Below are 15,587 nucleotides of genomic sequence, written 5' to 3' on the forward strand. Positions count from 1 at the left end.
CTTATTAAACGTAAATTAAAACGAGCACAGATTTAAATTGTACCGAAAAGTTCGTTAATCGAGATTCAACCATTCCGCCTGAATTCTATTCAACGTCTTCTCGATTACTCGCGACGCGATTGGCCCGCATGGCCGTCCCCGCGGCCATCCCTGGCCACACTCGAGCGTCGTCGGCGCCGGACGCGGCCAATCGCGGCGCGCGGCACTGCGCGCGTCCGGCCGTTTCGCGGAGCGCGATTGGCCGGTCGCGTGGCGTCCCTGCGGCGCCGCGGCCAATAGCCACACTCGGCGCTCCTTCCCGCTTAATGGCGGCGCGAAACCCGGCTTGTGATGTGGCGTCGTCGCAAGCGCACTAATCCGACCGTTGGCTGCGCTGGTTGATCAGTAGTGCGCATTTGACTGCGAAGGTGTGCGAGGTCGTCGATCACGGAGGAGATACGCGCGATCGTTCGATCGTCACGGGACGCGCTGACGCTGTCGGCAGCGAGTTGACGATCCGATAGGCCCGGGAGACGCGCCGGTCTTCCCCTCTCTCTCTCTCTCTTTTTCTCTCCGTCCTCCCTCCAGTTATCATCATCGTCATCATCCAGTGATCCAGTGTCGCGAGGGTGCCTAACCGGGAACGACGTAGTGCTCCGTACCGAGACCGCAGGCGCGTGAAGCCCCGCGTGCATAAAGGAGAGCCGAACGAACGCATAGACCGGACGAGACGCACACATCAACAACAATAATGTCAACGAAGTCGAGCAAGAAGTCCGCCGCGGCGGCGGCGGCGGCGGCTGCGGCCGCCGCCTCTACCGCCTCCGTTGCCGCCTCGTCGTCGTCGGGCAGCGGTATCCAATCGCCGCCGTGCACGTCGACGCCGATCGTCGGACAGCGGCCCGGCAGCCCGCTCAGCCCGACTCGCTATTCCCGGCTGCAGGAGAAGCAGGATCTGCAGAATCTCAACGATCGTCTGGCATGCTACATCGAGAAGGTGCGCCAGCTGGAGTCCGAGAACTCCCGGCTGATACGGGAGGTGCAGACCACCCAGGAGACCGTCACCCGGGAGGTCACCAACATCAAGGCCATGTACGAGCACGAGCTGTCCGACGCGCGGAAGCTCCTCGACGAGACCGCCAAGGAGCGCGCCAAGCTCGAGATCGATACCAAACGTCTGTGGGATGATAACGAGGATCTCAAGAGCAAGTAAGTCGACCACTAACAATATATATATATATACACACATATATATATGTGTATGTGTGTATGTGTGTATATGTCGCATTTTATACTCCGAGTCTAGTGATAAGCACTTTACTGGTGTCTGTCCGTGTTGTCTCTTGCTTGCAAAATAGATAGGAAAGTAAGATGGCATTAGAGTCGGGATCGTTACTAACAAATATCGACGCGACTGAGCACCCGGAGATTTTCTCCGCTGATGATGCTATAGATCATCTATAGAAATTTAGAAAGAAATAAAATCTTTTATGTTAGCGCCTTGCGCCCTGCGAGAATTTGTTGATTGTTGGATGCACAATTGGGTGTTGCAGTCGGCAAAGTGGTGAAACTCGGATTTGAATACAATGAGGCCCGAGATTTCAAAGGGTGTGTGTGAGCTTGGTTCGAGACAGCCGAAACTTCGGTCCGCGAAGCCGCGTGAATCATCGGCACCGTGCTATACTCAATTTCCCTCTCGATCCTCGTTCGTACTCCTTATTCTGGCACATGCGCAGAATAAAAATATCCGCGCAATCGCGTTCAAGCGTCCATAACCTCAATGCAGCCTCCGTATTAAAAGAAAAAAAGGGATGACGCATAGCTCCGTGTGAGCACTGGGAACGCGAATGATTAGTAACGGAAATGTCCTGACTCCCGGGTTCTCGATTCCGGTCTTCGTCTCGCATATTCCTCGATTAGAGGAGAAATTCTCGCACGCGCGTATTTAAGGGGTGCAAAGGTTGAGAAATGGGTCCCTCGATTAAGGGGAAGGCGAGAGACTAAAAAAAAGGAAAATTAAAGATTAGAGGTCATTTTGTGTCATATAACTTGAAAAAGGTTAAAGATACGGCAATATCCTCCTATTCCTGATAGGATATTTTTAAACGACTTACATTCATTTCTATTAATATAGATGAACTTTAATCTCAGTTTAACTTATACTTTTCATCCTTTTCTATATATATAATGTTCATTTCTACTAATATAAATTAATTTTAATCTTGATATAACTTACTTTTTATCTTTTTTTAACCCTTAAAACTAGTAAAAGATGAAAAGTAAGTTAAACCAAAATTAAAATTAACCTGCATTAGTAGAAATAGATATAATTCTTAGAGCTAGAAAAAAAATAAAAAGTAAGTTAAACCGAGATTGGAGTTAATCTATATTAGTAGAAATGGATATCAGTTCTGTAAACTGAACCCCTCCCCGCTCTGCGCCTTAATTACTTCGTATTTTCTACATGATCGCGCATGCACAAAGGAAAATTCACAATAGAGATTGTCTGGAATAATTATATTGGGGCCTCTCATTTTCGACTCGGGTATTTTTAGATCAGATCTAAAAACGTTTGATTTTTTTTATGATAAATGAGGCAAGAGGCAAAGAGGCATAATTCTCCTAATTGAGTTATACGTGTATTCTAAATTATCTTTTATTACATGGAATGTGTACACTGGGTATATCGCGAAGTGAGTATATTATGAATTATGACTCATAGTGACGATTCCACTTTCCAAATATCCATGATGCAAAAATTCAAAGTTGGTTATATTCATATTGAGTTCTGTGTGTTTTTTTTTAGGACACGTATAATTCCTTTAACAGAGGAAATGCAAATTGCATTTTATCACTGTAGTAGATATTTATTAGCATGTTACTTTAGTATGACTTTGATATCAATATGCAGGGAAAATTATTATTCCATTTTATATAATTTATACATTTACAAACTTGGGTTACAGTTAAGCTTATTTACTGCATTTTAGTTCACTTTGTCGTTGAATATTGTAGACTTTAGTCATTCTCTTCACCGTATTCCTTGAGTCGATAATTCCTGGGGAATTATCAGATAAGCGTCAATTTACCGGAAATTGCACATACTCGCTATAAAACGTATAATCATGTGTCTATTTTGTGATCATCGTCGCAAATAGCCCGTTATTTCTTATTGCTCAATATCGATATAAAATATTAATAATTTATACGAGAATCCGTAATATATCTATCTATTTAACATGGAAGATTTTATACGGCAGTTTAATGTTAATTCTATCTGATATTTTTGCGCGTGCAAGCTACAAGAAACGAATATTCACAACGAATAAATTATAAAAGTAAAATCAAGCCAACGAGAATTTTGAATCTCAACGCGTGTTACAACGTGTGTTACAAAGCGCGCTGAACATTCTCAACCTGTCTCCTGATCGATATTTTTGTGCCGTCGCGTTATCGTTCAACCTTGTTTTGCGCGCCAGGCAGCGATGGTAGATTATGAATTATGACGGTATCGCGCGGTATAGAACTCATTCGATCCTAATTGATCCGCGGGGTATTATATTCACCGGAATATAAAAGAATCGGATCGATATCCAATTACCCATCGACGCCGATCTTCTGATTAGATTAACGAGCACATACGCTTATCGCGATGCGTCACGTGTATTTTCGTCGAGCGTGTTTGTCAACAGAGTTAAAAGATTCTCTCCAAAACGATGCATCGAAATCTCGAGTGTCTGACACGGGCTCGGGGTGGGGAAGTAGAATCAAAGGAAACGTGAAAAATTGAAAGAATGCGAGAAAGCGGGGGAGGTAGAGAGAGAGAAAGAAGACAAAAGGAGAGAGGGGGAGAAAAAGAGAAAGCGTAGCTGGAGAAAACGGAGGAAGGCGACGTTTACATTATATAGAGAGGAAATAATTTTCGGAGGTGAGCACACGAGGCCGCCGACGGCCGGGGGCCCTTCCCCCTCGGGGGAAGCATGAACGGAGCCGGTATACGGCGTGACTGGGCTCCTTCGTAAACGTGACGTTACTACGAGCGGTTGCGTCACGCTTACTATGCGGCGGTGATGTCAGTGCCGGTGCGCGTTATCACCTGACCTAAAAACATTGGACTCGATTCCGCCGTCACGTACTCGACGGGCACGACGGGTACGATCGTGGCTAACTGGGATTATACGTCGGGTACGTTTTGTCCCGCCGTCGAGACGATCGATCCTTTCGACCCGCGCGAGAGTGAAATTTTTCCACGATAAACCTACACCCCCTTCTTCCCCTTCTCCTCCCCCTCCTTCTCCCCTTCCTCCTCCCGGCGACTATCAGATCTTCCACATTATGGGATTAATCGATTCTTTACCTTTGCTAACTGGAATTTCAAGAGAAAGCAGCGAGGTATAGAAGGAATGGAAAACACGACGAACGTTTTCTTGTATCTTTCACGAGAGATACATTTCATGAAATAGATAATTTCTTTAATTCATAAACTGATAAAAGACGATAAGTTGCTAAGTTTTTCTTATCCATCTGCGAGATTTTAATTAGAATCGAGCGTAGACGGAAAAGGAAGATTTGGAAAAGAAAGAAATTAATGCTTTTCTCGTCGCTTATTCATGCCCAATGACTTTTTTGTGCAACTATTGCATATTTGTACGCGCGTAAGAGCGATAATTCCACGCTCTATATAATTATCGTCACGCGTGCCGTATTTCTCAAGTTGCGATAGTCGAAGTTAAACGTGTTTGGTTTGATATACCACGACGACGAAATTACGGTGTTTCCCGGTTTACCGTTACGACTGGTTGCAACACACCGGCAATTCCCCATGATGCATCTGCCATGCTCAATTTACGTGGGTAGAGTAGGATAGGTAGGGGGGAAAAGGGTTTAGTAATATCAAACTTTGTCCACCTGCACCTTTGAAATGACATTTTCTTCTCAAAACAAACATGAAACCATGTTACTTGTTATCGCGCGAAGATAAGTAGATATTGAGATTACTTGCACACTTGGCGGCATAAATGCTTTGGTATATGAAGTTGCCTGCATATAGTGGCATTTTCGGAATGCATGCTTTCTATCTAAATATTCACGTATCACGACTTAGATTATTATTATTATTATTATTATTATTAGAAACATGATATTGTAATATTAATCATTATATTATTGTTATTATTATTCATCGGACATTGATGTGTCAAAGTTTAAAATATCATTTCCAGCTGCTTTGAGATAGCGTTGCCGTTCCTCGAATAATCATCGAATGATCAGTCATAACGCACGAATATCTAGGCAAGAAGCATACGAATACACATTAATTGTACATACATCGATTAGAATGGATGTTGTAATTGGTTAAGTACAGGTTGAGAGCCCCTGGGACATATAGTCACGGCCATGAGGCTCATTTTCACGCTAAAGGTCATGTTGTTTTCGACGATAGCAATGTTAATACCGCAAGTGCTTTCAACAAGATAGCATCGCAACTTTGCTGTCGCTTGCTATTATTTTTATTACATTATGCATTGACAATTGTCGATTCTTTCGTCCCCGTTACATTTCGCGAACCTTCGCGAAAGGAATTGTGTCAGCGACCAAAATTACTTGGGAATACGGCGTTTCATTATGCGACAGACGGCACTCAAACGCCTCTGTCTTTCTCCCCGGCTCTTTCTCTCTCTTCCCGCGGTGCTTTAGTGTGCGTAAAAATTCAGTGGTCCTTGAATGAGCAAAAAAGGTAGCGGCATGACGCGAGCATCTCCTAATAGAAAACTCAAGATATTTAAGAATATTATTTAATGATAATTGCCTTATATACAATATTCTTAGAATTATCGTTGTTTATTCACTTAGGAATTCTCGAAACAATTTGAACTTCTCTTTACATTTTAAACGTTTAAAAGAACGCTGCAGTTGCAGTTATAAAAATAATAAGCTTTAAATATAAAATTGAAGTAACGTTTTCGGTAGAAAAATAAATTCATCAAAAAATCTAAAGTATTACATCTCTAAAATACATAATGTATCTGAAGGAATTCTTGGTATATTTCTAGATTTTTCTTTAACGTTTCTTCAAAGCGCCAAGGCTTCTTTAAAGGTCTCTTTGAAGCTTTTCTTCCGAGAACTCCGTGTTTCGCATTTTTGGCAATGAAGAAAACGCTTCGAATTTTTCCGAGAGAGGTCTTCCTCAGTTTTTCCTTTCACCAAAAATGGAGTAACGTTGTCGCTGAAGTCCGTGATCCAATTAAACGATAAGGGAACACGTTCGCGCATTTCTCATGCGATACGGACGAAAGCACGAGACGGTCGTAATCTGTACTCCGAGGCCGAGCGACGCTAATAATCTCGGATTCCGTGCGTCGCGGATAAGCAGCGAGCAAAGCAGCCGCGAGCACGACCGTGGCCGCGAGTAAAGCAACGCGCGCGTTTTCAAGCAAACGCGAAATTCTGAGGGTCGCGAATTGATTGTCGCCTCGACAATCGGTACCGCCTGGAATCGTGCATGACATCACGCGTCCGATGTCAGCCATTTTAGCGATGTCAGGCGTCGCGTGAGGCCGGGCGTTGCACGCGAGCGGGCGCGTGTAAAGCCTCGCCATTTTCGGAGTCGCCGAGGGTCGCGATCTTACACAAGTTCAAGACAATGTTGTACATTAATTGAATAAATTTTTATTTGATTACACAATTAATTTTTTTAAACGTTATTTTTGTATTATTAAATTATTCATTATTCGAATTATTCGTTATTCACCTTGAAACATATATTTATTCGTTACTTTTTATTCTAAAATAAAATAAATAAAAATATAAGTCGATTTGTGTATGTAAATTAACTGACTTACCTTAACTGATTTTGGCTACGTTATGGTTAAACTGCGTGACATTCGAAGATTATAAAAACAAGACAAATAGCTTTGTTAATAATATGGAACTGATACAAGCTTTGTTTTAAAATTATCACAAATGTTAAATACAGCCAAATCTCACTTTTCCTGGTTATTTGATACCATGTTTGAAAAACGTGTATTTCTGAAAGTCCATTTAAATAATAAAAGCATTTCAAATAAAAAATAAATTTTTGTATGAATTTTTTTAGTGGTTTTTTTTAATAAATCCACTAGCTTTTTGAAGTGTACACTTTTGGGAAACTAAAATTGACCATATATTTTTTTCGTTATATTTCTCTCTCTATTTATAAATAGAACTTGCTTTTATATTTTTTTTATTTTGTTAATTGAAAATAACGAAAAACTTCTATTAAAACAAATTTTTATTTTATTTTATTGATTGCAAATGTATTTAATTTCTTTACTAATAAGTATAAATTACAGCTTTACGTTAAGTCAACGTTAGGTTTACATTCGTACATTATTCTTCCTGACCGATAATTTTCTTTTTTATTCGTTATATTCTTGAATAAAAATGACGAATTATGAATAAATTATTCATTATTCACGAATAACGACTAAATTTATTATATTTGTTATTTCTTACTCGTTATCCAGAATAAAATTTGCCCAACACTGGTTTAAAATCGTATACGAGGAGTCTATGTACAACCGGTATAGGGCCTATCTTATCTGGATAAATTAGACAGTCTTGAAGTCCAAATTTTAGGAAGTCGAAGAAGGAGACAGCATATTATGAGAATCGAAATTGGTATTGTGAATCTAATGATGTCTTTTTAATCTTGTTTTAGAATTGTAGTGTCAATTTCTTAACGAGATAATTGTCGCGGATATTCTGCCTCGTGTCTTTTGTAAAAAGGATTATGAAAAGACATCTGAGAAACACTTATATGTTGAATATATATAAAGTATAAACATTTTTTTTTATTATATATATATTAATAAAAAAATATGTAAGAATTATAAAATTAAAAATTGCACGCTCTCACAATCAGCGTCCCAATTTATCGCGCGAGTATCTTTACAAAAGATTATAGATCCGCGGCTAAACTTGACCCGTGACACTGTAACGGATGTCGCTCGTTCGTACATACATAGCTGGATGCAACGTAACGTCGCAAGTCTTTTGAAGGCGTCTCGTCGCCTCGCATTTTCGTTCCGATTGGTCTGCGACAGAACTGGAGGGCGACGACCATCACCCTCCTGCTAAGAAGCGTATAAATCTCCGACTCGAGATTCCCTTCCTCGCCCAGCAATTGTTGTAGAACGGTGGTATCCAACTTTGTTTTAGGCCAGCTTGTAAACGTACGGCATCGGTTAAAAAAAAATAAATAAATAAAGGAGTTCGTAATGTGACAGGACTTTACTGTTTACTGTTAATCTTTTCGCTGCAGTTTTGCGATATAAAATTTATTAATAGCAACTTTGAGCGCATCTTCGTCGACGCAAATGGTGAATCGATTACTGTGAACAATAAAAACATATCTGTCTTAATATTTAATCACAAACTAGTCAGAAAATTATAGGCCTGTTCGTTTTAGTTGAACTTCTTGCACAGTTCATCTTTTCTCTTTTTCTCTCCAATGTGAAAAGAAAAAGGGGAAAAATGAACTGTGCAAGAAGTTCAGCTAAAACAAACAGCAGGCCTCATGAGAGCGAATGATCGCAGTTTGCAGCAAATCGCATTCTAATGTTCTCACGTTTTCAACTTGATACCGTTAGGCGTTATCGTTAACTTAAGCCGCTACAAGTTAATTAGCGATCGGTGCATTTCTCGAGTTGATGAGCGCGTACTTTTCGGAGCGCACGTTTTTTTTTCTCTGCCTTGAGAATCGGGGAGAAGGAAACCGGGTGAATATATATTAAAGACAACGTCCGGGCCACCATGGCAGAAAATAAAATTCTCAATGTGGGTCGTGCATCGCTTGAAATAGAAGCGCCGTGCTCTCTCCTACCCGGCGCGCGGCGCGGCTTCCTCCTCGCGAGCCGCGGCGGTATGTCGTAAACGAAAACGAATTTGAATCAGAATGCCGATTGTGTACCACGACCGCGATCTTGCGCGTCTATTATCTCGCAAAATAGCGCTTGCTGTATTATCTAGAATTGGGGAATTTCGCGGGACGAAGATACAGATTCCGTGAGAAATTAATGTAAATTAAATACGGTTTAATTTATCTTTTGTCTGTCTATTCTATTGTTTTTAATCTCCCAAACTGTTCTCTCAACTTAATGTAAAACGAGGATTCCTGGCGAAGCCGTCTATGAACTGACACTTTTCGAGGATAACGTAGCGAGAAAAGTGATTCCACGAGAATAGATATAGCATCATTCGATGTTGCCTGTTTTAAGGCAGTAGGCCAAGGATAGCAAGACGATGTCGGTTCGGAGTATTTTATGTTTAAAGAACCTTCGTAGAAACTCGTCGTTGTCAGGGAAAAATTCGTTCTTGCTCATAAATCCTCACAAAAATTTGTTTTCGCGTCTCGATAAAAACGTTAAAACTACTTGAATCAGAAACAACGTTTGATTCTCTATCAATACTTTGCTTTCTCTTATTTAATCAATATTAGTATATTGTATTGAGCAAGATGTTACGTAATTAGATTTAATAGAGTGCACATATATTTTTTAAAATAATGAATGAATGATAAATGAATGGTATCTGCCGTTGCATAATCGAGCGAACACGTTGCGGTTTGCAAACTTCCTGCGTTGACGTAAGAACTTGCAGATAGCAGAGAATCTTGATGGGCGATCGGACTGCTAAAAGTTACAGTTAGTTGTTAAAGAAATGTAGCATAAACTTAAAGATGAAAGGTATATCGTTAGTAGAAATAAACGTTGTGTGACTGATATTTATCGTTTGTTTCAGATTGGACAAAAAGACTAAGGACCTGCAGATATCAGAACGAAATGTAATGATATTCGAGACGCGCTGCAACGACTTGCAGTCGCAGTTCAATCAGTCGCAAGCGGAGCGCAAGAAGCTGGCTGAGAAGGAGCGGGAATGGGAGAAGGAAGAGACTCGATTGAAAGCATTGCTGGACGACGTTCGTAAGCACCTGGAGGAAGAGACCCTCCAGCGAATCGATCTCGAGAACAATATTCAGAGCCTCAAAGAAGACATCAGTTTCAAGGACCAAGTTTATCAGCAAGAAATTTCAGAGACTCGTACGAGACGACAAGTAAGCGAAACAATAGAGCCCTTCAAGCCTCGTTGTGTTGCTGTAAAAATATTATTAGCAAGAAAAGTTTCTCGATTGACATTTGGCAGGCATTGAAAAAAAAATTGATTTGAAAATTTGCCTGGAAATGACAATTTACTTTAGTTACATTGCATATTTATGTAGTATTTATCAATTTATGTATAATATACAAAAGAGTTCTAATTTGTGTCTTGAACGCGTTTTACGTTTTACGATAAATAAATAAAAATCATTTATTGTCATCTCTAAAAGTACTCAATAAATATTGCTTTAAGACCAGCCATATAATAAAATCTGACCAGAAAAAGAAAGAGCAAATAAATTTCTAATCGATGTGACAGCTTCTACTTTAATAGTGTAGTTACCTGTTGATCTCCTAGTGAATCTTTCGAAATAATATTTATTCCTTTGTAATTGCATTTCAGGTTGAAATATCGGAGATCGACGGTCGTCTCTCGAAGCAATATGAGGCTAAGCTGCAGCAATCCCTGCAAGAGTTACGCGATCAGTATGAGGCGCAGATGCGTGCTAATCGAGAAGAGATCGAGCTTTTGTACGAGAATAAATTTAAGAATTTGACATCTCACGCTCAGCGTAATAGCGGAGTCGCTAACATAGCAACAGAGGAGTTAAGACAGGCTCGCTCTCGAATCGAAAGTCTTAATACAAGAATCAACGAACTCGAAGCAGCGTTCAATTCCGCTAATGCACGCATTAGGTACTCTTTACAAGATTCTCTTGTAAAAACATTTTATTTTTGTTAATACATAAATATAATTTTTTTAATTCACACTTTACTTTGAGAAAAACAAGAAAAGCACAATATAGAAATTAAGGATTAGTAGAGAAATATTATCTGATTAATATTACTTGTGTATAAGTAAAAATAGCACTATTAAAATAAATATCCAAAATAACATAAAATGCTTCTCGACAGGGACTTGGAAAACTTACGAGAGAACGAACGTGCTCGTTACACGGAAAGCTTGGCTGCGTTAGAAGCGGAATTAACGCGTATGCGAGATGAAATGGCTCAACAGTTGCAAGAATATCAGGACCTTATGGATATTAAAGTGGCGCTTGATTTGGAAATCGCTGCGTATCGCAAGCTTCTCGAGTCGGAAGAGGCTAGGTGAGTCAATATCATAATCTCTGTAAATTTGACTGGCAAATGTTACGTGATAAGATTAATTTATGCGGAATTTACCTCAATTCCAGAATGAACATTACACCTATGCAGTCGACAAACACGTCTTTGTCTACTGGTAGAGCAACTCCGTCTAGACATACTCCTCTTAGAGGCGGCAAACGGAAACGCACTTTGCTGGAGGAAACCGAGGAACGCAGCAGTAATGATTATAGTGTCACGGGTACTGCTAGGGGTGACGTAGAGATTACGGAAGCAGATCCCCAAGGACGATTCGTAAAACTCACCAATAAGGGCAGTAAGGTAAGTGGAAGCTGACATTTTGGAGATCCAACGATGTGCGTTTTAGCTTTATTCAAGTAAACTCGAACTTCTTATCGAATGTAACTTTTACAACAGGAAATAAGCTTGGGTGGATGGCAGATCATTCGCAAAGCCGGTTCTCTGGAAACTGCCTTCAAGTTTCATCGTAGCGTAAAGCTCGATGCAGGTGCTAACGTGATGGTGTGGTCGGCTGATATCGGTGCAACACACGAGCCACCATCCAACATTGTTATGAAGGGTCAGAAGTGGTTCGTAGCAGATAACATGACTACAACACTGACAAATATTGAAGGAGAGGTACGTGCGTCCCATTTGCTATTTTATGTATTTAATCTATAAATGTGCATTTCTCGTTCTTCACCAAATAAATATTTTTAATTAATAAAATTTGAATAAATTTTATTGAAATAACGTTAAAAGACTCTTGAATGAGATAATTAGATGTTTCCGACAATATAATGCGTTATTATATGCATATAAAGATTAATTTTAATATTAAATACAATACGATGCAGGATTAAGTAAATTTTCTAATAGGAAATGGCTACATCTGAGCGCAAGAGGCAGCAGTTATCTACAACTTTGTCCCGACACAGAGAAATGGGATTCCGACCAACAGAAGAACTCCATCATCAGCAGGTAAGGATGCAATAAACACTTTATTGCATTATACATCATGTTGAATGTTGTAGTGAAATGAAAGCTTTAAATTACTTTTCGAAAACGAGAATAGACATTATTAGAAAAAAAGGGAAAAAGATGAATGTAATATAATATACGATGCTGATATGCATTAGCGTTATATTTTAACTGCAGCATTATTTTGATATACTACCGGCGCACGAAATTCTATTTAGCAAATTGTATAGCAACGCAATTGTCGTAATGCAAAAAAGACTTCCATAGTGGGGAAACTAAAAAGATATTAGTCAGAATAATAGATCTTGGAAGAGTGATGCTTTTTAATTCTTGAACATCGAAGAAGACAATGTGGCTATAATATTTATTCCAAGTTTTTAAGGCATTACAGGGGTCAATTCAATATTTACATAAACAGTAGTACCAAACAGTAGATATTCAGACATTACTTACCTCCCATTTGTTTCTGGAGATTCGTTATATACAGAATAAGTGTTGCAGTTATAGACTAATTTTGGGGGGTAGCATTTTCACAATTCACTTCTTGTTCCATAGAGAAGATATCTCTACCCGTATTAAAGGGTGAGGGCACACGACTCTGATGGGCACTTTATGTAAGTTGTTTTATAACCTATCAGATGTTCGAACATTACATTATCGATAATGTTCTCCGCACTCATAATATAAATTATTTCGCTTCATATTTTGTTGGTTTTCATGCAGCATTTTGCCTGGATGCTCACCGCTTAACTAAAATCTCATGCCTTACGAGAATTAATATAATCTTCGTTATATAAGACTATTACCATCCCATTAATTAACCACATTGTCTTTAATTAAAATATTAATGTCAAATATATATACATGTTGTTAAATATTATCTACATAGACAATACTTAAAGCTTTCTTTCTTACACGGAATTCAACTTAATTTAATATTAATGATAATTTGTGATTTAAAGAAATTTTGATCATGCGTCCTTTATATCTTATTAAATTTTAAATATTCTGTGATTAATATATTCTACGTATTAATATATTCTACGAATGCAAGATTCTTAGATTGAGTTTATATATTGCATTTCAGTGTGGATAATTTTCATCTTTTTATATTATACATTAATTACTCCCGAATTTCACAGCGTTATTAATAATATTTATTAGATAATTATTTATATATAATAATAATTTAGATAATTATTAATATATATATATGTAATCGGATTGGCGCCGAGTCATTTGAGAAATTGTATGCGCTTACTTTACTTTTAGAATGCGAACGGTAGTAACATTTACAAATAACATAAATCTGATTTAGCGTATTTATGTGTATTCTACATTACTGCACACATGTTAATACAGTGATAGGTCATTGTATGCCAGAGATTGTAAAGAAAAATTAGATTAATGTTACCGAGAGATATATATCTCATGTATTTTCTCCATACGCATATCTTTTTCACCGTGTGAACATATAACAATGAGATTCATTTGCTTATATCTGTGACTAAATGGACATGCCGATATTCTCGCAGTGGATTAAGCGAACTGGGGTCCGCGGTGATTACTCATTTTATTTTACGTTTCTTTCGTTTCCTTTTGTTAATGAGATATACGTACGTTTTATGTTTCAGAGCGATCCCCAAGGTGAAGAGCGTTGCCACATTATGTGAACATAAATTTACCATAAGTTTAAGAGTAACATTAAAAGATTTTAAAAGCTTGTATGATAATGGGGCTTCTTATTCCGTAAGCGCCGTTTAGAAACTGATAAAAATTAAGAAAAAAAAAAGAGATCATGCCATTAACACACAGAAATTAATTTAGAGTACAATATCAGAGATATATGAGATACAAGATTCATTTGTCTGATATTCACTTCGAAGAGAAGGAGAATAAAAGCAGAAATGATGAATATTGCAGTTGAAACATTATATAACTTTCCTTACATTTATGTAATAGAATATATATTATATATGTATACATATATGAGAAGATATTGTATAATATATTTGAACTGACAAGAGTTCAAATCAAATTTAACAAATGGGTTTCGTGATGTGAATGAAATACGTTTTTTTTTTTGCATTTATCAATCTCTATTCATTACAAAGGAAAAAAGGGAATTGTGCTATTATATTCCGTTAAAAACCCACAGCCATACAACGATTACAGAGTACAGACGGATACTAATGGTACGCTTGTATTCAGCTCAACTTCTTCCTCCCTATTGTGTGCTGCGTTACAAGTTCAGGTTTACCACCATTGTGCATTCGTCTGTACTTCCATCAAATTGTAATACCGAAGCAGCGATACTTCGAGCGATAAAATCTGTTTTAATGATTAATAATTTCTTTATTTGTGATACGTTTATGTTTGTTTATTTTGTCCAGTAGAAAACATTCAAAAGAGCGATCGGGTTACCAGTATTTATCCTTTTAAGGGACTACGAGATAGTAATATGAGACTGTGGGAAAGCTAAATATGATAGATGTACGACTGTCAATTAGATGGGACAGTTTCATCCCTCAATGAACCCCGAAGAAAACGCTCGATTAAACGTTCGATTAAATGTTATTTTCATTCTCCGACCAAGTAATATTTAATTGAACGCCGCATATTTTTATGCTAATGTAGGAGTGTGTTCTTCGGCCGGGAGAACCCGCAAAATTGTGTATCGAACTGTACGAATGCTGCCGATGTCCAATTGACCTTTCTACAGATCTTTCTACCGATAATTTCATGGGAGGTATGGGAAACGTATTTGTTCCTACAATCGCACCCACCTGCATTGAAAATAATTTTTCTTAATTGTATTCAACTTTATATCATTTATACTAATAATAAAAATCGCAAATTAACCGTACAAATATACTCGTGATTATTATTTTTCATAATAGCGACAGCAGCTAACTGGTTTTAGGCAAACGTTAAGTTAAAGTAAGTTAAGTCTTTGATAAGAGAGCGTAAAAAAAAAGCCGAAAAGATTTAAATGGACAAATTGTTCGTATTTTATGTACATGAAAATCGGTTAGGTACGTACACAGAGCCGGTTTGTAGGGAAAATTTCCTTCTCTTTGTATGAGAACGCTATTTTATCATATTGAAAATATGCAATTTCGCGTAAACCACATTAAGAATCGATAGATATTTTCCATGTTAGTTCGATTTTGTAATAAAACTCATCAGTTAAAAAATGTATTGTATTCTGCCAATAAAATTGTCTTGTTTCGTCACTTTTTTGCACCAATATACAGTTGATACCCTCTATTCTCTAAGAAGTCCTATTCCAAATCAACTTGTTTTCCTCTAACTGGGATTCTCCTCTTGCCCTAACTCTTTCGCTACTTGTATTTAAATAAGATAGAACGTGTAATAGTATTT

General features: G+C 38.3%; 1 protein-coding gene across 3 annotated transcripts; it reads left to right on the plus strand.

The window, feature by feature from the left end:
• The first annotated feature begins 318 nt into the window (after positions 1 to 318).
• Positions 319 to 15,439, plus strand: LOC139825241 (lamin Dm0). Of its 3 annotated transcripts, none has more exons than XM_071797813.1 (9): positions 319 to 1,188; positions 9,760 to 10,072; positions 10,519 to 10,811; positions 11,031 to 11,225; positions 11,312 to 11,543; positions 11,640 to 11,861; positions 12,102 to 12,203; positions 12,759 to 12,817; positions 12,927 to 13,936. In XM_071797813.1, exons 1-8 carry the CDS (start codon positions 731 to 733, stop codon positions 12,780 to 12,782), a joined length of 1,839 nt encoding a protein of 612 aa, XP_071653914.1. In that variant the 5' UTR covers positions 319 to 730; the 3' UTR covers positions 12,783 to 12,817; positions 12,927 to 13,936. The 3 variants fall into 3 exon arrangements, with proteins under 3 accessions (XP_071653914.1, XP_071653913.1, XP_071653912.1); XM_071797812.1 differs by having other exon boundaries at positions 320 to 1,188; positions 13,838 to 15,439; XM_071797811.1 differs by lacking the exon at positions 12,759 to 12,817 and having other exon boundaries at positions 320 to 1,188; positions 13,838 to 15,439.
• The last annotated feature ends 148 nt before the right edge of the window (positions 15,440 to 15,587 follow it).

The sequence above is a fragment of the Temnothorax longispinosus genome, chromosome 2 (assembly GCF_030848805.1).
Source record: "Temnothorax longispinosus isolate EJ_2023e chromosome 2, Tlon_JGU_v1, whole genome shotgun sequence".
NCBI lineage: Eukaryota > Metazoa > Arthropoda > Insecta > Hymenoptera > Formicidae > Temnothorax > Temnothorax longispinosus.

Excerpts from the sequence above, each read along its gene's own strand:
- LOC139825241 (XM_071797811.1), top strand. The coding sequence starts at position 731 with ATGTCAACGAAGTCGAGCAAGAAGTCCGCCGCGGCGGCGGCGGCGGCG. Across the intron at positions 11,226-11,311 it reads CTCGAGTCGGAAGAGGCTAG|AATGAACATTACACCTATGC; the intron begins GTGAGTCAATAT and ends CCTCAATTCCAG. Across the intron at positions 11,862-12,101 it reads TGACAAATATTGAAGGAGAG|GAAATGGCTACATCTGAGCG; the intron begins GTACGTGCGTCC and ends ATTTTCTAATAG.